At 44.6% G+C, this 25,022-nt stretch overlaps 1 protein-coding gene across 4 annotated transcripts in view; it reads right to left on the bottom strand.

Moving 5' to 3' along the window:
* Positions 1 to 2,200: 2,200 nt before the first annotated feature.
* The window catches only part of GATA2 (GATA binding protein 2), a 27,117-nt gene continuing 4,295 nt past the window's right edge, over positions 2,201 to 25,022 (bottom strand). Inside the window, exons 1-6 of one of the 4 annotated variants that reach the window (XM_044451447.1) lie at positions 18,203 to 18,807; positions 17,301 to 17,743; positions 15,621 to 16,244; positions 12,241 to 12,419; positions 6,708 to 6,833; positions 2,201 to 5,847 (exon numbers count right to left, since the gene is read on the bottom strand). In XM_044451447.1, coding sequence (XP_044307382.1) covers positions 5,548 to 5,847; positions 6,708 to 6,833; positions 12,241 to 12,419; positions 15,621 to 16,244; positions 17,301 to 17,529 — 1,458 coding nt within the window. In that variant the 5' untranslated portion in view covers positions 17,530 to 17,743; positions 18,203 to 18,807 and the 3' untranslated portion in view covers positions 2,201 to 5,547. Of the gene's footprint in view, positions 5,848 to 6,707; positions 6,834 to 12,240; positions 12,420 to 15,620; positions 16,245 to 17,300; positions 18,808 to 25,022 lie in introns of those variants that run through there. The other 3 variants (XM_044451448.1, XM_044451449.1, XM_044451450.1) reach the window with 3 other exon arrangements.

Below are 25,022 nucleotides of genomic sequence, written 5' to 3'. Positions count from 1 at the left end.
GTTTGGATGATCATTTAAGGTTGCAATCCTATGCACACGTTTGGGGGATTAAGTTTCACTGAACCCAGTGGGATGAGCTTCTGAACAGACATGCATTCAATTGTGTTGTAAAGTTAATTGGTGTTTGCCTCTATATTATTCACACTAATAGAGATAATTCTAAAGAATAACCTTGGTTTCTCTTTGCCACCATCTTGGTGGTAAGTCTGGATAGCAGTACAGCAAGAAGCAGCACTGAAGAATTTGGAAATAAAAGTTTGCATCTATCTTGCATTTCTTCTTATTCTTATACAAAATATTTCCTATTTATAAATCTTACACATAGTTCTTCTATTTATATTTTTAGCATTGAGATGCTTTTGGGGGGAAATCAAGAGTTATTTGCAAATGCTACCATTACGTATGACTGCAGGACCAGAGTGTGAAGTGTTTCTGCAGACAAATACCATTGCTTGGCCATTTTTTTGATTTCAAAGCATTGTCAGATACCCTTGATTATTTTAATGCAATATTCCGCTTTCAGATTTTTGAAAAAATGAAAAGTGGCAAGAAAATCTTTGACATAAATCTGGAAGTAAGAGGTGAGTCTGAATTCCCACCGAGTATCACTGATATCAAAACATTCAGCACAAAGAAAGCTGGGAGAACCGAAGCTCATAACTTAAAGGCCTTAGACTGCTTAAGCCATAGCACATCTTTGTCTTTGGATCTCATCATATGGAAACAATCCGGACAATGTGAATTTTGCTTAAACACTGCTGAAATCAGTGGAACCAAATCTATTTAATCAGGTCCTGAACTGGACGGACATATGTATATCAGAGTATGTATTAATACCACTACATGGAAACTGCTTTTGTTTACCTGCTAAACTAAATCCTTCATAACTATACATTTATAACTAAAGTTCAACAGTTATGTTGTGTTGTAAAACTGCAGTGTGTTTATAGAGTTCCAGACATTGTGTACTTTATTCTAGACTATATTATTGCCCAGTGACCAAGTCAGAACTTTGGAATGTACATTGTGTGTTTTCATGCAAGAAGCTGTCCGGTCCAGAATGCAAATGTTAAACCAATGTTGGTTAGAACATGGACTTCCTCTATGTTGTTTTGCCCAACCATTCACACTTAGTACATGAGCAGCTCACCCTTTGGCATTATAAATGAAAACATTCTTAAATCTAAATACACCAGCGAACTACTATGGCCAAATAAAAGAATTGGCAGCTAATAGCTCTCAAGTTAAATGTGGTAGCTTTTATGGCAGGTTTTAAAATCTCCCCAAATCCAACTTGTACTCCTTGGATGCTTTGCTGTTTGCACTAGCCATTTAGATTTAGGAAACATCATTCTCTGCATATCTGGCTTCCCTGTTCATGGGCAAGTTTTTTTTTTTTTTTTAATCTCTGGTCCATAAACATCCATGAAACCTTTACATTACCTTAAGGTCTCAAAAACTCTTCTTTGAATTCTTTAGCTCAAGTTTTTATTCTTAAAGCAAATCACTTTATTTAAACCTCACAAGTATTTCAAATGAGAAGCACAAATGTCATTCTGCTTTTTACTCTAACACAATTCAGATCTATTTCATGTATTTCATTTTAAAGTGCATCCATTCTCCTTTTTTAAAAGTATGCCTAAAAGCAATTTGGCACTTTGCACATGGGAAAAGTTTCGTGTTTTTCAGTTCAGTCTATAGCATAGCTACCCATCAGGGCCTGTGGGCTTGGCCACCACTCCCAGCCACGCATGCATTCACTGGCAAACTCACATTTGCCACTGTGCAGTTGGAAGGCGCTCTCACTCTACAGCAATATTTCTTTGGCAGAGTAGCTTTTTGGTTCTGATCTCTTGGCTTGAATCCAAAGATGCATATGGAGTAGGGACTGGATTGGTAGGGGATTGTCCCATATGCCATGGATTGACTGAGTTGTTTCCCGAACTTAGATTCTTGGGATCTGCCAAAGAAGCTCTAGGAGTAGAAGAAATCCAGGGCAGTTCTACTGCTCAGATGGATGCGCTTTTCTGTCCCTAGCAAGCTCTTTTGAAGTCCGCCCCACCCTATCGCTTCCTATTCAGTAGCATCATAAACACCTAATATCCACCTGTATGACTCAAGTAGCCGATCACCCCCTAGAAATCATCAATTCAGTCCATTTCTGAAAGAAGCAACATTGATGGCATGGAGCAAAAACCGCTTTCACAAAAAGGGGGTATTTTTTATTATTATTCTTAGCAGTATTCACCTTGAAGGAATATGAGGGAAGCATACACTTTTTTTTTACAGACAATATATAAACAAGTTGTACATAATTAACAATAACTTAGTTCACTAATCCAAAACTTAAGCAAAATTTTAAAAAAAACAGAAAATACTGCCAAATCTTTATGCTGATACAAGTACAAAATAATTTAAATCCTGACTGCGGTTCTACTAGGCTGCAGTGACTGACAATATATTGCACTTTGTCAACTGTGGACCCTTGCCCAGCAAACACTCCTGATGAGCAGCCTCCTTTCCTACAAGCGGGGCTTGTGCAGGGCTCAGTCCCCTAAGACAAACCAAGGCTGTACAGCAGCAGCAGTGCTGGGTGGATTTGCTCCCTATCATAAGCTCCCTCATTCACTCACCCTCCCACTCTCAAAGGAATTTGAATTTATTTCAAATAATGTATAGTTGTACCATTTTTTAAACAAGTCCCTCTTCTCTCTCTCTCTCTCTCTCTCTCTCTCTCTCTCTCTCTCTCTCTCTCTCACGTGCGCGCACACACACACACGCGCACACAGGAAAAGGAGTAAATAATTGCCATTCTGATCAATTGAAAATATGCTTTCTCCCAGGAAGAATGTCTGTTTTGTTTGTTGCTTTTTTGTACGTGATAATTTGTTTCTTCACAAAGTGCAGCTATATATGCCTACAGGGACCAGAAAAGGAGGAAAGCAGTTTTCCTTAGGATGCTTGGACATTTCATCCAAAAACTGAATAGCTGAATTACATTTTCAGGACAGGGTGAAGAACAAACATACACCTTCATTTTTGCTCTTAGCAGACTTTTTGCAGTTAAAGATACAATTGACTTGATTAAAAAAAATTAAAAACAATAAAAAGCTTGTCACAGAGTTAAGCTTATGCAGTTTACATTATCAAACCCCTCTGCTCACAGGGGTGTTTTTTCCATCAGAAATATAGCTAAATATGTACATCATATGTTATACTGGACCTTATGATCATGAAAGTAATCAGATCATAACAATCAAGAGATACACGTCACACTGGCAAGAGCTTTATTTTCAGGTTTTTTTAAAAGTACAATATGGTTTCAGAATGGGAGACAACTTTTCTTTCTCAACACTTGTGAATTTCCTTAAAAATAAAACGTATGTGCTATAGGAAACAACCAGAACTAGCTTTCCTTGCTCAGTTGCTTGTTGCCACAGCTAACTAGTGGAAGAATCTGAAAATGGTAGCCACTTTCTTTCCTGTCTGCCTTGTAGATCTTCACATACTTTCTGTGCCTTTCCCTTACCAAATAGGAAACTTGCTCTGGCATGCATGCCTATGGACTGCAAATTCCAGCTCTGCTTGGACACAGTATCAAGAATATATAGTAGGAGATTAACTACACAATACTTCTTGTATCTTCAGCAACATCAGCTAATGAGACAGAAAAAACGAAACAAAACCAAGCCACCACGATGGATCCTTTCAGTGTTGTTCAGCTTACAAGTGTTTTCTGTCCTGAACTGGTTGTTGTTGTATATTAAACCCAATCCACCAGAGGAACAAGTAGTTCTACCACAGCATGGGTGCTTTGCATGTCAACGGTCATGAAGGTTCCAGACTTGGCACTTCCTGTTAAACAATCTCAGAAAAACAAAGGGAAGAAAGACACACCTTGCCTGACCCCTGGGAGGCCAGCTACCACCACCAGTCAGAATAGACAATACTGGCCAAGATGGATCAATGGACTATGTATAAGACAGCTCACGGCATCTTTAATCTGCCCGTATTCCTATATAGCAAGCACTTTTGCACAAGATCCACCAGAATGAACGTAAGTGGTTCAAGGACTGCTCCCTGAAGGGAATTGTTTTTAGATCTCCATCCTAGTTCAGGACTGAGATTATCAACACAGCAGCCAGGGCTGCACAAGGGCTTGTTCATGCTCTTCTGAGACTGTAAAGTGTGGCAGAAAAGGGCACAGGAGTAGCGAGAGCAGCAGAGGGGAAGCCCTGCACTGACCAGGGACCAGCGGGTACAGGACAGTCACTGAGCAAATCAGGATTACTGAACCAGGTGGATGAAACAGCTGCAGTCTCATGCAACACAGTGGAAGAGGGCTCAGGAATGGCTGTCTAAAGCAGCCTTTCCCAACTGGGTGGCCTCTAGATGTGCTGAACTACATCTCCCACTACTCCTAGCCAGGCTGGCCACAGGCTGTTTGAGAGCGACAGAAGCAATTAAGGGAGGCTGTGTGGGGAGTCAGAGGAGAGACTGGCAACGAACAGAAAGCAAGGGAGAGGAGTCAGAGGAGCCAGGGCATGACAGCACACCTGTTACTGTCCCCTACAGCCAGTTAAATTTGATGGGACATACCAATGCCCTGCATTCGGCCTCCAGCCACTGCAGGACTGTTCCCTATGGAAACCCTTTCAGCCATTTGTCTAGTTTGTCTTTTTGTAGGATGCCATGTTTTTGAAGAAAGATCTTCACATTGAGGAAAAGAATGCAGAAATTATGTCAAAATAAGCTGCACCTTGAGACTATTGTTAACCTATGCTGGAGCTACATGTTTCCCTTTCTCATATACGCATCCCAGTTCCTAGTAGATTTTTATCAAATCTAAAAGCAATGAAGAGAATAAAAAATGTGGCCATTAAGCAATAATAATAATAATAATAATTCAAAACTGTTTTCTACTAGGATAGGTGTGTCTTTGAGCAAAATAAAATAAAAGATCCACAAATACATGCAAGAGTTTTGAAGCTCTTTTTGGAACACAAGAGCAAAATAAATAATGACTTTTTCTGTGTCTGATTTTTTTTTAAAAAGTAGATTTTTTTTTTTATAAAGTTGTCCATTTTTTCCTCCCTCAAAAGCAGTCTGTGATAGAAATCCAGCATGGGCAGCTACCACTGAGCTTCCTCTGCATTGGGAGGCCGCTAATCTCTTTACAATATTCACAGTAATTAACAAAGAGAAAGAAAAGCTGGCTCCAGCTTCTTCTACTGTTTCAGCCACCTTTACTTTCTGCTGGGACCAGCAGGTTTATCATATCAAACAGGTGAGTTCCTCTTTCTCCTTTTACCTGAGGGGGCAAAGTGCATAACAGGCACCATTAAGCATTTCTGCAGAAGACCCATCATTACACAGTTTGAGTATAGCACTAGGAGTTGAACCACACTGGAATGAGATCCCCTTTTTCCTTCCTTCCTTCCTTCTTTCCTTCCTTCCTTCCCTACATTCTCTCTTCTGGGCAGAAACTTTCCTTGCTGTCATCTTAGGCAAAGCCCAGTATTTGTAGTCTGTTAGGATCTTCAGATTCTATCCCATGGCTGTGACCATGCTGGATGGATGTGGATGTCCAAATGAGATGCTGGAAGATGGGTGAATGGGGGTAGGCGTTGGTAGGATGTGTCCAGAGTGGCTGAAAGGTGGCAAGTGCCCCATAGGTGTCATGTGACTAGCAAGGGCAGCAGCACTGAAAGGAGAAGACTTCTCTTGCATGCACTTGGAAAGTTCCTCAAAACACTCAGAACCTTTCTTGCTCTTCTTGGACTTGTTGGACATTTTCCTATTTCTGGTCTGAATCCCTTCCTTCTTCATGGTCAGAGGCCTGTTCACCTACAAAAAATGAGAAAATCAGGCTCATGAAAGCAAAGTGGCCTTCTTGTGCAAAATAAAAATATCCAAAGAGCCCAGGACTGTTTCCTAGACAGAAAACATTTGCAGGCCAAAATAACAAACCCACCCACTCCTTCCCTCTCTCCTGCTGCAGATTTTGTTTATAAATTTGATTTGTTTAATGAAACCACACTGAAAAACCTCAGACATAAAAAGCAAACTGGACTAATTCTGGCAGCTTCCATTTCTCTTCTCCTTAGCGTTACCCCTTAACCTTCATTTACTTCCATAGACAGACAGAGAGAGTGAGATTGATTGATTTATGGATTTAAAAATGCAGTGCATGCTGTTCAAATTCACTTCTAAATCTGGACTTTAGAAATTTTAACCTGAAAAAGGACATCTTACACTATTTGTATGTCCAGATATATCAAATGTTTCCTCCTTAGCACTGAACTGGATTTTTACATGCTTTAATTTAACAAGAAAAACTGCAAAACTTTTATAAAGATACCCCAGCAGGTTTAACCATTCTCTGAATCTGTTTGAAATGTCCTCTGAATTTCTGGAGAGGCAGAGATCCAAACATGCCCAGTTATAACTGAGAGTTGTAACTCTATTTTGCCTAAATTACCCATGCTTTAGAAGCCAAGCTAATACATTGTAATGTCACTGAACCCAGCATCACTATGCCAACAGAGAATAGCTATGACCTCCCAGGGGAACCTTAAAGAGCTTTTTAAAAGGGAAAAAGACTCTTCCCAATGAATACAGGGGCTAGTGGACGCCCTGCAGTTAAGGCATCAATCCCAGCTAAGCAAGCAAGCAGAAAGAAGAGCATACGGCAAACCAATACTCACATTGTGCAATTTATAGTAAAGTCCACAGGCATTGCAGACTGGGTCCCCATTTGCATTGCGTCGCCATAAGGTGGTGGTGGTTGTCTGGCAATTGGCACAACATGTTCCTGCTCTCCTGGCTGCTGACTAATTAAACAGGGGAAAAAAACCATGGACAATGCTGCTCTTTTAGCAGTCAGCGAACAAGTATATGACTACTGTTAGAAGGCAAGAATTTTATTACAAAAAATAAGGCAAACGACGCCAGCAAAAAGGAATTATTTACCCACTTTCCCCCGCCCCCCTTTCTGCTGTATTTAAGCGTCCTCGTTAGAAAATACCAAGCTGCACACATTAGTATGCATCGAAAAACCAGTCTATGAAACTGACTGATTTCATTTTGTTACTTTTACCCTTCAAACACTTTGGTAGCTAGTATGGGATACTGTGATTTCTGAAAGCATTCAGACCTGTAGCTCAGAAGCGAAACTGAACATATGCCCATTGGCACGCAAGCACTTTCTTGCTGGTGTAATGCATTTGCAGCCCCCTGCTTGGCCTCTTTCCATCCTGTGCATCTGAAGCTGCTGCTCCAAGGAACTAAATGAGAAAGCCCACCTCTTCACGGAAAGAGCTCCATGGGTAAAACAAAAGGTATGTGGAACTGTGGACATACATACAACTTGGCATTTAAAACTACCTCAACTTGTCTAAGAGTCAAAGTAGAGACGGGGCACCTGCATGCCTCTTACTTACATATTTGCCACAAACTCATATAAAGCAAGGAGCTGCGATGTCCATGAAGAGGAACGCACAGGAAAACTGAGTGCGCCATTCTCCTTTGCCTTACCTCACTGCACTCCATTGCTTTGAGTAATTCTCCCAGCCTGACTCACTTCCATCATCAGAGCCATACTGGGAGAGAGCTGCTTAAAACAATCCTCTAGCATGTTCCTCTTCATGTAAGAACTCCTACATACTCTTGCTTTGTAAGTGGATGGGGTGGACACACAGGGGTGCCTGCCTCATGCTGTCTGGGCCTGTGTACCCAGACATAGGTCTTTATATAAAAATAAATTATCCCCCATTCTCATTGCTTTGAAGCTCAATTTTATTTACTATTGTTAACGTTTTTATACCAGCTAGCTGACTTGAGATATATCACAAATCCCAGGATTGCCACACTTTCAATCAGGGCATTTTGCCGTTACATGCTGCACAATGGAAATACAGCCATGTACAAATTATCCACATTTCTGATCATCTAGGTCACTTGAATAAATGAGTTTGTACTGTTCTCTTGTTCATGTGTTAAATGCTGCAAGAGTGCGTTTAGTTCTAACCTGAACAAAAACAATGTATTTGCATATAGTTCAGAACTCAAGCATTTGGTGTATTTAGGTAACAAGTAAATTCAAACTCATTTCTTTACTTAACAGTCTGTCCCTATACACTTGAGCCAACCCATTTGCCCTCAAGGTACCTGTATCATCAGGATATATGATGCTCTCCTGAGAATAGCATCCCAAATATTTTTCTCCATGCATTTATTAAGAAGCTAGTATAGTAAATCTTATGAGTTTGATGGCTGTGGTAATTAACATAGCTTTCATTTAATAAGCAACTGGTAGGCAATCATACCTTTCTATATTAAAAAAAATGAAAATGAAGCTAGTTCTCAATTTGCTAAACATTAACAAGCCAAATAAGGTCAAAGACTAACAGACAAGTTTTGTTCAGCTTAAATACGCATGAAGCAACCCTATACTGGTTTATGGTAAAACTCATGTGGCTTCCAGTAGGAGCTATGTTCAACTTTGCTAGGCCTTAGAGGAAGCAAAGAAAAAACTTCTTAACTTTTCAACATAAAAGAAAGTACGATTTACATTCAGACAAAACAGCATTTTTTCCTAGACTGGCACTTGGCTGAGTGACCCATAACCCTGAAAACAATGGGGTCATTTCAGAAGTTTTTAGGAGTGGGGAAAATGCACCCTCTCTTTTAGGAAAGAATCCTTCATACAAAGGGTTCAAAGGTATCCTGCTCCAGGAAATATTTTCAGCACATTCTGGGGCAGTCTGGTGAGTATAGTAGGGAAATTTGGATTTTTAAAAAATATGAATAAAGCATGGGCAATCTGATCTTCAGAATGTTCCATGAATGTGATGACATTCTCCAAGCAATCAGGATGTGTACACTACAGATCCTTATGGTTCAACCTGTGACATCAATCTAATTTCTATGGACCAATTCCGATCCAGTTTGAAGCAACAACAAAATAGTGCTGTAAGCAACATTCTATACCCCAATATAGGACAGGCCAGAGTTCTATATTCCTAGGCTAGAAAAAGTGCATAATGACAAAGAGCAGAAACATAACTTGGTTCCACCTGGTCTCAGCTTGAACAAAACTAAAGGTTAGGAACATCCTAAATGAGGATGAGTGGCCAGACCATATTCATGTATGTACAACGGACATGAATTCTCCCAACTTTTGCTATTTCAACTTGTACTAAGAAGGTGGTGCTTTCTGAACTGCACAATTTCATCCCGAGTCTCACAATTTTATTCTTTGATTGACAGATCTCTAGAAAAGTTACGAAGATGCATAAGCATTTATTTTTACAATTTTGGCTACTTCTTAAGTCTCACTAATTTCAGTAAGATTAAAACATCTCATGCAGCCTGGACCCAAGCTAGTATATTAAAATTATAAGAGTTTGTAAGCACTTAAAGTGCCACAAAAATATCCACACAGAGCAAAAGTAGAAAAGGACCCTTTAACCCTTCATTCCAGCTAGAGCTGCCACTATTATGAGCTAAAGCTGAGCAGCTGCTTCAGAGAGCACATTATGGGCACCCTTAAGCAGAGACCTATCCAGCCCTGTACAAAGCTAGCCAAATGGAGAGTTGTGTACAAGTGCCTGGTACTGGAAGGGGAGCCGTGCCACTTGAATTTTTTCACATCAGACACTAAAATTCATTGGGCTAGCCCTGATTCCAACACCATTCTGTTAACGGAGCGTGTTTTCAGAAGTTCTTATGGCAGGTTTGTGCAGTTAAGTCTACTCCAAAAGGGTACTGGGCCTCCAGTGTCTCTTGCAAAGGTTTTTCACCTATTAAAGAATTTTAATTCTTACGAAACAGGAGGTGGCCAGAACTGAGCCTGTGGCTTTTTGCATGCAAAGCAAATGGCCCCTCTCCTAACTAATTCTTTAGTTCACTACAAGGTGAGTACAGCAGAAGCCCAAGCACTAGCTCTGGCGCTCTTGGCCCTGCTGCAGAGCTGTGGAAGCTGGAGAGTAAAGCTCTCACAGTCTGGATAAGTTCAAGGATTCCTGGATACAGCAATGGCAGCCCAGCAGCAACTCTTTGCTAGGAGGGTCTTCTGGCTAATAATTATGTGATGTGGGAAGAAGTGCAAAAGGGGGCCAAATGGAATCTGCCCCATACCCTGCCCCTCTCAACCCATCAGCTGACTATGCCTGGAGGGGCATCACTCAGAAGCCCATCACAGGACTATCCTGCTATTGGTAGGAAAGCATTGAGAATTTCTCTCTTTACAATACTTAAGCTTTGCAGATTGTATAGGCTGATGGATAGAAGTGGATCTCACACCCGCTTCATACAGCAGCCCATTGTGCCTTATTTACAGCAGAAGCATGCATAAATCCGTAGCACTGGCTCAGGATGACTACTTGTCTCTTACTGTTTTCTGGAATAGTTTATAAATGCTTGCATTTTTATGCAGACTTTCAATTGTTCCTAATGTTGTGGTCCTGTGTGATTTGAAAAAAAGGAGATACTACACTTTCAAATATATCTGCTTATTAGTAGACAACAGTAATAAGGGTTGCAATTTGTTTTGTTTAGCATTTAGCATTCCATCAGTTCTGAAATTTAGACGGTCCTGGCCACATTCCCAGATACAACAATCAAAACACAACACAAACTCTGGAAATTTGTTCCCCAAAATGTCCTGGTGGAGAGACAAGAACTTCGAGCTTCCTACCACACATCTGAAAGCAGAGAGCTATGTTTGCATATTGGAGATGGTTTATTGATACTAGACTCTGCCGCTTAACTCTATGGCCTGTCCCATTTAGTCTGGGCATGGAGTTCAGCCTGCAAGAGACTATAATGTTACAGTCTTGTCTTAACATTTTTCTAGACATGTCAGTCACTTCAGAAGGCAGGCAAGTCATTAAGAAGCTTGCCCTGTTGAAATTCTGACTCACAGTCAAAATCCTCTATATCCTGTCCCAGCATTAGGTCATTAAGGCTGCTCCTTGGCCTCCCAATTTCCACTCTGGCCAAAAAAGAAAAGTGCCCTCCCAAATGGCAATTTGATTTTTAGCCCCCCTCCCCACATAAGACATATTCCTCCAAAAAAGGAAAAATATTATTCTTGGTATTTCTTTTTTAACCAGCACTTGTAAAGTGGAGCGTATTTGCAATTTCAAAACAGACAGCCTGACTGGCATGGCTTGCCTATAGAAACCCTTTAAAGCTTTTAGAGTCAGGAAACAGATACACAAAGTTTCCTTATCTTCAGAGTACAGATATCCGGATAGGAAACTACTACCAGGAGCTTAGAATTTTTTATTTTTTTTAATCACTCAAATGAAAATACAAAGTATAGGTGACTCCATGGAAAAATAATCAGTTCTTTAAAAGGGCAATTAGAGGATTGCCCAAAAAGAGTGCTAATGTTAGTTTTGCCATGGAATCTATGACTGCAAAATTACTTTATCAGAATAATTAACTGAACAGATAGCAAGGCTTTGGCTAATCTGATTTTTACATTTAAAAATGGGTTGTTGGTGTTTGTGTGTTTTTTACACTTTCTTCTTTGGATCTCTTTTTGTACTTCTGGGCTGGGAGGCAGTACATGACTAACACTTTCAGTTCCAACATATTTTTGAACTGTCCAAAAGGTCAAATGAATTAAAACAGTCCTTTCTGGATAAAGGGGGCAGAATAAAGCCACAAGAACAGGCAGGCAGGCATAATTGGTCACGTACCTTCAAAGAGGCAAAGAGCAACTGTGACCATACAAACTTGGGAGCAGCAACCTCACTGAGCTACAAGTTGAAAAATTCCCTGATTTGATCCTTGCCTCTGCCGTCAACTCACTAGGTGGTCTTAGGCCTCAGTTCCCTCTCTGTCTCAGTTTCCCCACCTTCATCTGTACAATGGGACTAACCTGCACTGATCCAGAGTGCAGGACTGTTGTAAGGGCTACTGTGAAATAATAGATTTTTAAAAACTATTCAAATGCCAAGTGTGGGTATATACACACAGATCCACATACTAAATGGCTATTGTTCTATGGCAGTGAACATACACTGCAATGGGTGGAACCTATGAAAGCTGTCCCTGTGCTACAAGGTGACCTCTGAGCAACATGGGTCTTATGTACGACATCACATCTAGAGCCCATGCTGGCTTTGAAGCACAAAGACAGGTCAAGCTGCCCTCTGTCCATCATGCATGTGTGTGGTCCCCATTAAAACATTTAGCCCTGAACCTGATAGAGAAAGAGACACCTACCAGTCTCCGTTTAGGTTTAATAAGAGGTCGATTTTGACCGTTCATTTTGTGGTAGAGCCCGCAGGCGTTACACAGGTAATGCCCAGTACCGTCTCTTCTCCAGAGAGGGGTGGCAGTAGCTCCACAGTTGACACACTCTCTGCCTTCTAAATGGAAACACGAAGAAACCGGATTTCTTTCTTTAAAAACAAATTCACAAAAGTGTTTTGCATTGTCCTTTTAGGCAGATTCCAGAAATCAAAACAGCACAGTATTCAATATATTTTAAAAGAAATAAGGGGAGGCTGGGGAGAGAGGGGGACATCAGTGACAACATCTACAGTACATGCAATAAAGGTCTAAAGTCTCTAGCAAATCTTCAGCATTACATTTGCAATTTCTTACAGGATGTTCAGGATAATATGCTTCATAGAACTTGCATAATTTTAATCGTAACGGGTCAGAAAATATTCTATTCTTTTTCACTTGTATTGCAACTGCACAGTCACAATGGAATTTAGGTTTTTCTTTCCTCCCCTCACCCCAAATATCCCCTAAGAAAAATACAGCAGGAGAAATAACTGCATAGATTGCATTGCCAATTGGAAACCATTAGCTAGACAAAAATAACAACGCCCCCACCCACACTCCCAATTTTTTTTGTTCCAGTGAATGTTATGCTCTCTAAAATAAAGTTGTTTGCTGAGGATTCATCTTAAATAATTCAACTTTTTAATGTACCGTGTGGGAGAAAGAATGTTTCTTAAGGTGTGCTTGAAACTGTCAAAAAATTAACTTTGGTTCCTGTACTGCACCATTTCATTTTAATATATGGTGTATTCTCTTTGTTACGAGCTTGTGCATTGCCTATATATTGTAATAAATTGCCTGACTTGAAAGACTGACTGATATATGTCTGTTTCTTCCTTGGGGATCAGGAGGAAGAGGTGGAGAGGATATTTACTAAAAGTTGGAGGGCAAATCTGGTTAATCTAGGAAATTCTTTTAGCTTCATTTATGCAAATCATACAGTATTTAATGCAAAGGAAATACACTTTGGCCAGTAACTCGAGCAGGCCATGCTGAGTTCAGCTGCATCGATGTCTCCTTTAATCTATGGAGTGGGTGGTTTTTAAACAGTACAGGCTGGAGTGAAAAATGAGGGAACTCTGTGAAGCCGAGTTCCTAGCTTTTGTCCCTCCTTAGGCAGGAAGCTGCAGGAGTCGCCTTGTCGTGAGTCTTGCTTTTCCTACAAAAACATTAAATGGTCACGAACTCTCCCCAGTTCCATCTACAGGACAGGCTCTCCATTGCAAAACTTTCTAATAAAAAGCCTTATACTGCAGGAAAGGAGGGCAAGGGATGTGGGGCCATGGGGTAGGGTAGATCAAGACTTTTATTTTCCAGAGAGACTGCTTCGTTTCTTCAGAAAATTTTACAGAAGTAGCAGTAGAATGGACATTTTAAAAAATTGTTTTCTTTCTCTGTGTTGGATTCAACAATGTATTTCAGGTACCACACAAAGTTTGATTTTCTTTCTTTTTCTCTCTTTCTGAAGGGAGTGATTTTAACTGGAGATCTTGAGGTAATAAAGCATGTGATATTTTTGTTCCAATGCTCATAAAAGAGGTCACGTTTCTGAGTTATTAGCCACTTTGAAAAGAGATGTGTACATGTATATCTTGTTTTATTTTTTCTTTATAGACACATTAAATTCCTCTCTCTTTCTCCAGGGAAAGATTTTAAAAGCATGAAGTATTCATGCAGCAAAATTACGTTAATGTAGCAAAATACAGGGTGCTGAATTCATGAGAATGTTGTTCATTAAACCATAATATGTTTAAAAGGAACTGAGGTAAAAAGATTGTCTTTGGCTTGAAGACTTTATATGTTAATGTCAAGACAAGCAAATATTAATGTTTCTTGTGTAACAAATAGGGATGAGGAGGAGTTAGAATAAGTGGCACTTATTTCCCTCCTCCAGTTTTATTGGAATCATTTAAATTAGTATTTACAAGGTACCTTAGTAGCCAGCAGTGGTATGTAAACTATATTTGAACTTTTGCTCTTTGTATGATCTGAAGGAAATAAGGCACTCTGGAAGTTTTAAGAAAATGCCCTTGTAAATTTCAGCCCTGAACAGTTAGTTCTTTGCAAATTGCACTGGTTAATAAAGATGAACCTCATGGCAAGTTAACAAAAGCAACTCACTGGAGATCCCTCAAAAGAAGGCAAAGGGATACAGGATCTTGCCTGGCATTTCCAGTGAATACAGCTGGCCTAGGCCTTTATGTAGCTGTGTTTAAGAGATTTTCCAATATAAACCCTTATTTGCATAATTCAGATCGGCAGGGGTTTCTTCCTGGTTTTTTTAACGGATTACTGCATCCCTCAGGCCCAGCAGTGATGAATGCTGCAGAGGCTGGTGGCTGGAACTGGAAGGAAGAGACAGCTTGCCTACAACCAATTAGCAAAGACAAACTAAACTTTTTGAAATCTGAAGATGCCTCTGCTGTTCAGAGTTACTCCCCCATCCTCATAGAATGTACAAATAAGGGTCTCCTTGAAATTCAGAAGTTTGAATTTATTCAGGTCTGAGCAGGGAAGTTTTTCAAAAGGGTCCTGAGACACTTGAAATCCTGTACTCCAGTTTATTTACCTACCCCTTCAAATATTTAATCACCTTTCATGCCCAGGATCAGGGTGTTTAAGAAAGGCTATTCTTTTTTAATATCCCAGCTTTTACTGTATGTTCAATCCATGCAACACTGCTTCTAATCTGCTCTGATTTCTGCAATTCAAAAATCATGGAGGTGGTAAATTTAGTCTGAATTAATAATTTGGATGTAAATAGAGACCAGAATTTCCATACAACTTCAACTTAAAAACAACAACAACAAAGCACTATTTAAACTTCCAACTAATTAGACCTCTGTGTGCATGAAGGGGATATTACCCTTTGTGATTTGGAACAGAACGCATACAAAACAACCCTTAAAGTATCTCCATCATCACCATCATCATCATTATTGTGGACTTGCACAGATTTTAATCAGTATACCACATATTTTAGAATTCTTGTTTCATGAGTGACCTAAATGTTGAGTGTCGCCTTTCAAACATAACATCACTGTGTTGTTATTAAATTGATTTAGTTACTCAGTGCACTTATACCCCACCGTTCCCTCAAATATACCCAAGGTGCCTATCAGCATTTCCGTGGGGATGTGCATGCTGGAAAGCCCTTTGCAGCCCTTATCTGAACCAGGCCAGGAATGCCACGCGTCCCCCGCGGAGGCACGGTTCCGTGCAGCGCACTCCCCTCACCTATGCAGCCCCCACTAATAAAGCGCGAGGAGCTCAGCAGGCTTTGGGGGCGGGCGGGCTGGCAACGGGCTTACCTGAGCAGGACCGGGCTTTGCTCCTCTGCTTGGGGGTGAAGCTGGAGGCGGGCCCCCCGAGGAAGCTGCCGGGGTGGAAGAGGCTGCCGCCGTAGTCGTGGGCGGCGGGCACGTAGGAAGGGTAGGTGGGGATGGGGTGGTGCGTGGAGGGCTGCGCGCCCATGGAGGCGGCGAGGCTGCTGCGCAGCGGGCTGGCGCTCTCCATCTTCATGCCGTCGGCCAGGGCCACCTGGTACTTGAGCGGCTCCTTGTCGTCCTGCCGGCCGCCGCCGGCCGAGGCCGAGGCGGGCGAAGCGGCGCTGCTGCTGGCATTGGGGTCCGGCGAGACTTCCTTGGGCGGCGTGGGCGGGAAGCCGAAGAGGTGCGAGCCCGAGTGGGAGGCCGGCGTGAGGGAAGAAGCCGAGGCCGCGCTCGACGCCGAGCTGCCGCCGCCGGGGTACACTGAGATGGCGCCGGGCGGCGCGCCGGCCGCGGAAGGGTGCAAGGGCCCCTTGGTGAAGGGGTTCACCGTCCACGGGTTGTGATGGTGGGCTGCCGAGAGCGCCGCTTTGCCGCTGTCCAGCCAGGGCAGGCCGGGGCTGTGGAGCAAGTGAGGCCGGCACATTTGGCTCCCAGTCAGTCGGGCTGTGAACAAGGAAAGGGCGCCGTCAGATCGGCCAAGGCCTGTGGCAGGACGGGCTCCCGCCTCCCGCTGGACCCCCCTGCGCCACCACTCGGTCCCGGAGGCGGCCGAAGCGGCGCAGGCTCTGGCCCCCGCCCCCAGGCGAAGGGAGGCGCGCCCCGTCGCCCCTCAGCCGCAGCGCGGGTCAGAAGGCCTGCTCCAAGCCGCAGCCATGCACAGGCATCCCAAGGCCAGCGTGCGCTACCGCTGTGGGGGCCAAACAGGCCGCCGTACGCGGCCACCGCAAGGGCTGCCATCACTCCAGCTCACAGCAACATCCGCGAAGAGCAACAACTCCCAAAGGCGCCCGGTGCCCGTGCGATCCATCAGCGGGGATTTGGAGAGGGGGGGGAAGTGCACACGGGACCCCCGTGTTTTGCAGCAAGGTTGAGCTCCTGCTCCAGCTTCCTACAGCCAAGGAGCAAAAGCACTTGGCACACACAAGCGAAGTGCCAGCAGCAACGGCACACGAGGGGCTGTCATGCTCCCCTCCGCGCGCTTCCAGCAGGCTTCGAGCAGCAACGCCGCTCCCTCCCCCCCACTAAGGGATCCTGTTGAGTAGAATGAATGTGGCGAGTGTGTTAGCAGTGACGTTTATCGTTTAAAGTTTTCTCCACCCCAAAACTAAAAAGAGCGAAAACCAACAAGCCCGAAATCCGTGACATCTCTCGCCTTCCCTTTCATGTATGCGTGCTGACCCAGAATTTTAAGAGTGTTTCAAATTGGGTTAGATTTCATATCCGGGAAGTGGCCCTGTCTTGTGCCTGCGAACTAGCTGTAGCAACCTCCTCCTCCTCCTCTGCACACGAAGACGCCGCTTCCCTTTCCTATTCGCCCCCCGCACCACTCCCAACCCGCCCCCCCAACCTGTATGCCAAGGTTTATCTGGGATTGAGCCTATTCCTGTCGCCCTCCTCTATTGCTGCTCCTTTGCCACAAATCTTCCAGTCCCTTCTTCGCTAAGATCAGCAGGAAACCGAGGCAGAAACAAAGCAAGAAAGGGGAAGAGGAGGATTTACCGTGCGCCTGGCTGTAGGAAACTCTGGCTCTGGCATGGGCTGAGTTGGCATAGTATGGGTTGCCCTGGGAGTCCAGATGATTGAAGAAGACATCCACTTCGTCTGGAGGTAGGAGTTGCGCCGGTTCCATATAGTTATGCGCCAGTCCCGGGTGATGCGTTTCTGGGTGCTGCCCGTTCAGTACGGCGTGATGGGCCATCCAACGCGGCTGGTCCGTGGCTACCTCCATTTCTGTGGGTTTCTCCCCCACACCACCCCTAGACCCCTCCCTCCGACCCCAAACCGTTTTGGTTTGGTTTAGCTTGGCTTGGTTTTAAATGATGGAAATCTCAAAAGCGGCTGGGGTTGGCCTCGGAGGAGAATCAAAAGTAACTCTGTGTCCCTCTTTTTAAAAACAGGGAAGTTGCGGAAAGAGGCTCCTGCCACACACCTGGGCTCACCACCTGTAAGAAGGAAGGCACGGTTAGTACTTTACATGCCTTTTGAAGATGTGCTCCAAAAAGCACACATTAAAATCCCGCAGATGCCGTGCGGCAGAACTTGTGTGGAGAAGTGTGGAGGGAGGGAGGGTTCCCCTCCCCTCAGAGTTTGCCTTGCCCCTAGACATTAAAAAAACAAATAGCTACTATCTCTACAAAAGTAGCACAAACTTTTCTGGAGTTGTCAATAAGCGGAGTTTCTCTAATCGTAATAAAAGGAGAAAGTGAAACAATCCTTTGATCTACGTGTGTTTGTAAAAAGAGCTCAAACTGAGATAAAATAAAAGGAAAATACCAACGGTATAAACGCGTTTTTTAAAAAAAGCCATTCGAAAGCATATTCTTCTTGCGGAATAAACCCGGCCGTCCTTTTCGCTCCCCTCCACCCCACCCCATCCCTGCTCCTCTAACAAACATACTTACAGAGAGAGCTCTTCCAAGCAGACTGAATCAAACTCCTAATGTTTGAAAAGTTTCTTTATGAGGTTGTAAATGGGGGGTGGGGGTGACGGAGGATGGTTTGGAGGATGGAAATGCAGAAAGGGTGAGGGAGGGAGAGGCGATGGAGAGCGAGCGAGAGAGGAGGATTGGATGGAGGCTCTTTCTCAGATGGCAAGCTCCACTTATTCTGGCCTTTTTTGTAACATCCCCAAAGCATCCTATGTCAGCTCTGGCGCCAGCTGGACTCAGTTCAGTAGACATGAACTAGGGGCTACGCACAGGCTAAGAACCTCCGCCCAGCCAATCAGCAGCTCGCTGTCCAGCCTAGCCTTGCGATTGGCCCCGGAAAATCCACATTCCCCCTCATTTACTCCAAACAGCGAAAAAGCGCTGAACCCGCCAAAGAGAGGGACTCTCGGCCCCGCCCGCGCGCGCCCGCGCCGGCTTTGCATACGCTCAGCTCCCTGCAGCACGGAACTTCGCCGTTCTCCCCGCTCGAGCTTTCTCAGCGTTAGTCGAGCCCTTTTTTATCCAGAGGGAGCCTGCTTGGTGCAGGAAAAAGAGCGTTTCATTAAATCTAACGCTTGCCCCGTCCCAGAGGTCGCGGAGACACAGAGCCACTTGGAGAAGATACTTGGCTGGTACCTCGAGGAGACAGAACGGAGGGGCAAAGACGGGTTGGGTGTCACAAAATATGCGCAATTTTAAAAGGCTGGCATACCATTTGTTAAGCACAGGAATGCTTCTGGACCGGGCATTTAAACACCTGGGCAAAAATAACCTGCATGTTTAAACATTTGATTCTAGCTGAATCCTAAGTAATAATTAGAGGAGGAGCTTTAGACAAGCCAGAGACTCAGAGAAATCATGAAAAGCAAATAAAACTGGTATGGGGTTTAATGGAAGTGTGTGTGAAGTTGAATCTATATTTTTTAAATAGGACTAAATTATTTCTGATTGTGCCTGCCCATTTTCTTTCCTCTTCATTTCAGTGGTTTGGTGATTAAGGTTAGTATTATTACTTCATTCTCCATATCTGTGCACCTCCTAAGCCCCAGTTACTTCACTCATAGCTAGCCACAAAAAGATTTGAGTTCTTGGAAGTAAATTCAGTCAGGATTGCAGATAATGAAGCATTTTTCTCGTAATCAAGGCAAGTTGGTAAATAAAGAATGAAAATAGTGTGCAACATTAATTTAAAAACAAGAAAATTTTTTCAAATTTACACATTTGGACATTTGAATCTTCAGGTTAGTTTAATGTATCAAATGGCTTCAGCGCATTTTTTTTTCTTTTTCTAACGATAATCCCCAACTAAATAGATTTGAAAGTAATTTTGGGTTAGAAGTATAAATGAAGCAGAATCTATTTTCCTTTCTCTCTGAATTTTATTAAATTTTATATTTTTTGAAAGCATATACAAACACCTGGTTTCCAACCAACACTGAGAGTCTTTCCAGAGAATTTTGTGTGCGTATGGGGTGGGGGAAATCACCTGGAGTTAAGGTAATGTTTAGAATTTCCTGTGCCCAATATGTCTGTTGAGTATGAAGTCAGGATATTTACAAATCCAGGGTAATCTGAAGAAAACCGCAGATATGACTGCAGGTCCTTCTCATTCCTTACAGGGTATAAAATAATCTGCTAGGACCAATCATGTGCAGAATCTTGATGTATTTTTATTCTATTTATAAATCATAATTATGTTACTATTGGGGTTTTATTTTTACTGAAGAAGCTGTTTCTGTTGGTTTGACACTCGCTACCGAAGCTTTCAAATCGTGGTTTGAAACAGTTTTTGCCACCGCCAGCGGGGTGCCTGAACGAGCGCACTGCTTGCTCAGCAACTCTGGTCTCCCCAAGGACGCTTAACACCGCTCAGTAAATTCTTCAGTTTCCCCACGAAACACCGATGGCAAATTAAAACACCCCCTACAAAAAGTATTTTTAAAACAAATAATCAGCAACAATTCCATTCTTTAGAAAGTGAACTATTGGCTGCATTCATCCTCCTACCATTCAGAATTTCTAAATCTATGCATAGATATATTTATTGCAATGCCCTCTGATTTTTCACACAACTAGATTCCTTTTCCTGGAGAACAGGCTCCGTTTCTAATGGCCACCAGCACCGATGTGTCTAAGAGTCAGATTTTCGCATTTACAACGCCTGGCAGAGCGGTTTTGTGCCTGCTTTCTGCCCTACTCCGAAACCAATGATTTCCAAATCCTTCTTTTAAAACTAGTACATGGACGACCCCTAATACAATTTCTTCTCTCTCACTCACCCTCGGCCCCCATTCCAATCTTGCTTGTCCTGCATAAATTCCCCGGGCGATGGCATAGGGGTAGGAGCACGGGAGGGAGGGAGGGGGGATGAGTTCTTTTTAGTGAATGCTTCTTGCTAACAGCAAAATGAGTGAGGGCTGCAAATTCCCCCTCTTAACGCCTTTCTCCCCCGCCCCCTCTCCTTGATTGATTTCTGTGTCTCTATACTCATAATGCCAGTGGACATCTAGATTAGATGGATTTATCTCTTCAATGGGGAATACCAATAATTCGGACAAACCTGAGTTGTAAAAGTTTTGCCCTACCTAAGTTTTCTCTGTCTATAGGAGTGAGGTGCCTTTTAATCCTCCCATTTTCATATAGCTTGTGCACAGTTTTACATGCAGTATAATCGGCACCCCCCACTTGCCCATCCAAATATTGGCCACCTCAAATTTGGGACTTGCTGCTCAGCTTGCTTTAAATTGATGGATAAGTGCTGCCATCTTGTTGTGGTGAACTCCTGCCTTCACCCCCCAGCACATACACCTGAGCATCGGTTGTGCTCAGAGGATCACCCCACACACACACACAGTGAACAGACTGTAAAACTTGGCTGGCTGCAGGGAGAGGGGAACAGGTGGAGCGGCCTGCTCCACGGCTGCTTCCTCACCTGCTGCAAGAACCTCTCTCACCCTGACCAAAGCAGGTAAAGAAACAGAGGCACTTCAGCCTGGCACTGGAAACACCCCCCCCATCGCCTCCCACACCTCTTGCTAATGTCCAGGCAAAGGTTCCTCAAAGAGTTTGCTGCTGCAGTAAACAGACTAAGAAAGGAGCAACTTGTGGACCTCCCTACAAAGACCTGTTTTCCTTAATGCAGGTGAAGGAGGATGGGCCAGGATGTAGAATGCTTCATAGCCTGAGGGGGTGCTGTCTCCCCGACCTTTTCATTTGTTCCCCCCAAATGCACTCCGGACTCTCTCCCTCACTTTCACACAGCCCAATCCTTAGAGTGCTTACTCAAAGCTAAGTCTCACTGTATTCAGCCTGTGTTTGAGATTGCAGCTTCATGTGCATTCCCCTTAGAGCAGTAGTAAAGGAGGTGTAGGAACCACCATCATTATGTCTGGCTCTTCATGGCATTGCCTACCAACTCATATTCAAACTTAACTGGCTTCAGTCATTGTTATTACATAACACTTATACCTGCCTTTCTTCCTCTTGCAAGAAACCCAAGACGGCTTACAAGGTTTTTTCCCTCTCCATTTTATCCTCACAGCAACAACCCTGTGCAGTAGGCTAGGCTGACAGTCTGCAGTTGGCCCAGAATCACCCAGTGAACTTCCTGGCCAAGTGGGGGCTTGATCCCCAGTCCAGCCCAGCACTTGAAACACCACCCCACACTGGCCTGGGAGGGCAGGAAATTCTCCAGGTAAAATCGCCACCCCTCCCCTGCCACTCCAACATGCAGCCCCTACCCAACGTTTTAGGTAGGCTGGCACTGGGCACACGTACCCAGGTCTGGGCTGGTGCTGAGTGGCAAAGATATGTTAAATTTGGTTGCCAAGCAGGCAAAACCATGGGAACAAACAGGCGGGTGTTCAGCTACGAGTACAGCAAACTCTGAGCTTATAGCTTTCCATAATTTCCTCACTGACCACATGTTCCAAAACGGCTGTCCTTGCTGCTTGCCACCCCACACACCTCTCGTCTTTGATGTGCTTTTGCAATGACGGGTCCTTTATTAATTTTTGCATCCTCTTCCCTTTTCCCTTAAAAGCACACCCGATACTACCAATGTATCTCAATGGATGCTAATAGGACCCTACTGATTCTCCCCTCATTCTCTTGCCCACCCACCTTTCTTCAAAGTAAAAGGCTATCCCAGTTTTAACCATAATCAAGAGGTGCTTTCTTCCTAGCTGAATGGAAGACACAGCGGTAACAGGTAAATTGAAGTGTGCATCAACTTAGGGACAGAAGCGTCATTTTCCATATAATGTTAAGATAGTTAATGAGAAACTCGTCTAGCGCTGCTCTCTAAAGTCAAGGTGCTTTCATCTTTGTTGTTTTTAATAAGGGCACGCACGCACAGAAATCAACAATATGAACTGCGAATGAACATCTGAACTCTTCTTTCCAGTCTCCCTGAAAGTTTGTTCAGTCTCTAAAACCAATTTCCCCCTTTTCTGATAGTAAACAAAAGTCACTTGCTCTCTAGAGTCGCCAAAGCACGTTTGTTTCACATTCTGTCTTCCTTTCTTCCTCTCCAAGGCTGTCCTCTGTTGATCACTTTGGCCCAGTGACAGAACGCTTTCTATCTGAATCACCTTTGTGAGATTATAGTTAGCTTCACAGCCATAGAGATTATATTGCGCAATCTTAGGCATGTTTATGCAGAAGTTAACTGGCACTACATTCAAGAGGCCATTTTTTAAAATGTCCAGGAGATTTTTTTCTTCCTTGGACACAGCTACTCAGCTCTTATTGGACAATGGCCCCTTTTTGAAGAGACAAGCTCTCAGGGCAGGATTGTGGAGACCCTGAACCCCTTACTCTTCTTTTTCTACAAAAAGCTGGAGAACGGAGCCAGGGTTAGAGAAAAGATTTCACCCACCACGACATGTTGGTAAAATCTCCGGCTTGTGGGAACCTCTCCAGGGGCTAATGTTGGCCTCTTGCCTCTGCTGAGGTGAGTGACTCCCCACAGCCAGTGGACCAGTCCCTCCCCTCCATACCGTTTGTCTAGAACTGTGGGACGAATGAGCATTGTTTGAATCAGCAGATTTTTAATAACGGAGTCCAGCACATTTTGGACATCCACCTTCCACTGCCTGTTGCCTTAAGAAAAACTTTAGCCAAAGAGTACTAAAGATCTGCATTCTTGAATTTGTGTGTGTGCATGTGCGGGTGATCGTGGTAATGGGATCAGATCTCTAGTTTCCCCTCCAAATGCTGTCTTCCTTTTAAAATACCAGTGTAAAATAACATGCTGGTTTTATCTGTGTATCATCCTATGCTGTGGAAGAACAGCCTTCCTTCCAGTTCCAAGAGTGAAATTCAGCATTAGCAGTATGAAGGGGTGAGAAAAAGAAACTTACACATGATTCTACCATTGACCCAGGCACTATGATCCGGCCATTTGTGTGTTTGTGTGCTGACACTTGGGGGAACCAGGCCAGAGAATAGGATAGGTGGTGGCACTTTGCTGGGCTGAGCTTGGTGGAGGAGCCACAATCGGTGTCTACAACCCCTTGGCATAAGCATGGAGGGCAGGGCTGTGTGTGTGTGTGTGTGTGTGTGTGTGTGTGTCATATCTTCCTGTGAAGAGGCCACATTAATGCTCCTGAAAGGGGCAGAAAGAAATGTGAAGGCTTCCCAATGTTTCAAATGTTAGTATTTGTGGGGCAGAGAGACAGATCGCAGCAAACAACGGCTCATTTTGACCCCTGCAGAGCTCTCTCCAGTCTTCGTTCTCCTTCCAGAGTGGAGGAAGGCTGTACAGCGGGAGGGGAAGCAATGCAGCAGAGGCACTCTTAGATCCTTTTCCCATCTTAACTCCTTTTATTTAGGAGTAACATTTTAAAATTCACTTCCAGGTGCTCCTGAAGGGGAAATAAATGGTGTATACAGTAGCACTGCCGCCGCCACCTTATGTGTTTTGAGAGAGAGAATGGATGACTATCATTCCTAGAATGTTGGAGCTAGAAAAGGTTTCCCTGCTGTGGGAGACAAGGCTTTCGGGGAGGGGATGCGGTCACGTTGCATCGCCACTATCTGTGGGTACCTAGAGGCCGCGAATGGCTGGCGGAGCGGGACTGCCTGTTGCGTGCGTGCAGGAGAGGCAGGGATCCACTCCGGTCACCTGGGACGGGCCAGCAACTCTCCTCCTCGCCTTCAGCCAAGGCGCTTGCAGGACGGGGGCAGGTAGGGTGCCCGGAGGCGAAGCGACACGACCACGGCCCGATCCCGCATCCTCGGTGGCAATCTGCGCGGGGAGGGGCCTCCACCAGCTCCTTGGGAGGGGGAGGGGAGGGCTGACAGCAATTGGGCAATAGGAGGCTGCCTCTCCCGGCCCGGCGGCCCCAGTCACGGCGACGCCGGCCCTCTGACGTCACCCGCCGCTGCCAAATTCGCCAGGAAATGAACCTCGCAGTAATTGCCTCCCCGCGCGCGCACCTCGCGCCCGCCCTGCCCTGCCCGGCGCGCTTTCTCCTGGGGGCAGCGGCGGGGTCTCGGGGGAGCGGCGGGTCCCCGCGCCCGCCCGCCACCTTCCCACCCAGACGAACAGTCCCAGGTCCCGAGGCGGGGCCGGCGGGGGGGGGGGCGCAGCGGAGGCGCAGCCCGCGCCCCCTCCGCCGCGGCTGGGGCGGCCTCGTGCAGCGCCTCCGCACGCGCCCCTCGCTCCGCGTCGGCGTCTCGTCGCCGGGCGCCTCCTGCGCAGAGCCCGCTCGCCGCCCGCCCGCCCCGGGGCTCCGACGAGCAGCGCCCCGCTCGAAGCAGCGGGGAGCCAGGCGCGGCCGGCCGGGGC

This window comes from Varanus komodoensis, unplaced genomic scaffold, assembly GCF_004798865.1.
Source record: "Varanus komodoensis strain SLA01 unplaced genomic scaffold, ASM479886v1 scaffold6_2, whole genome shotgun sequence".
Taxonomy (NCBI): domain Eukaryota; kingdom Metazoa; phylum Chordata; class Lepidosauria; order Squamata; family Varanidae; genus Varanus; species Varanus komodoensis.
The sequence above is the reverse complement of the archived record's forward strand: the minus strand, read 5'-3'. Positions and strand labels throughout refer to the sequence as shown.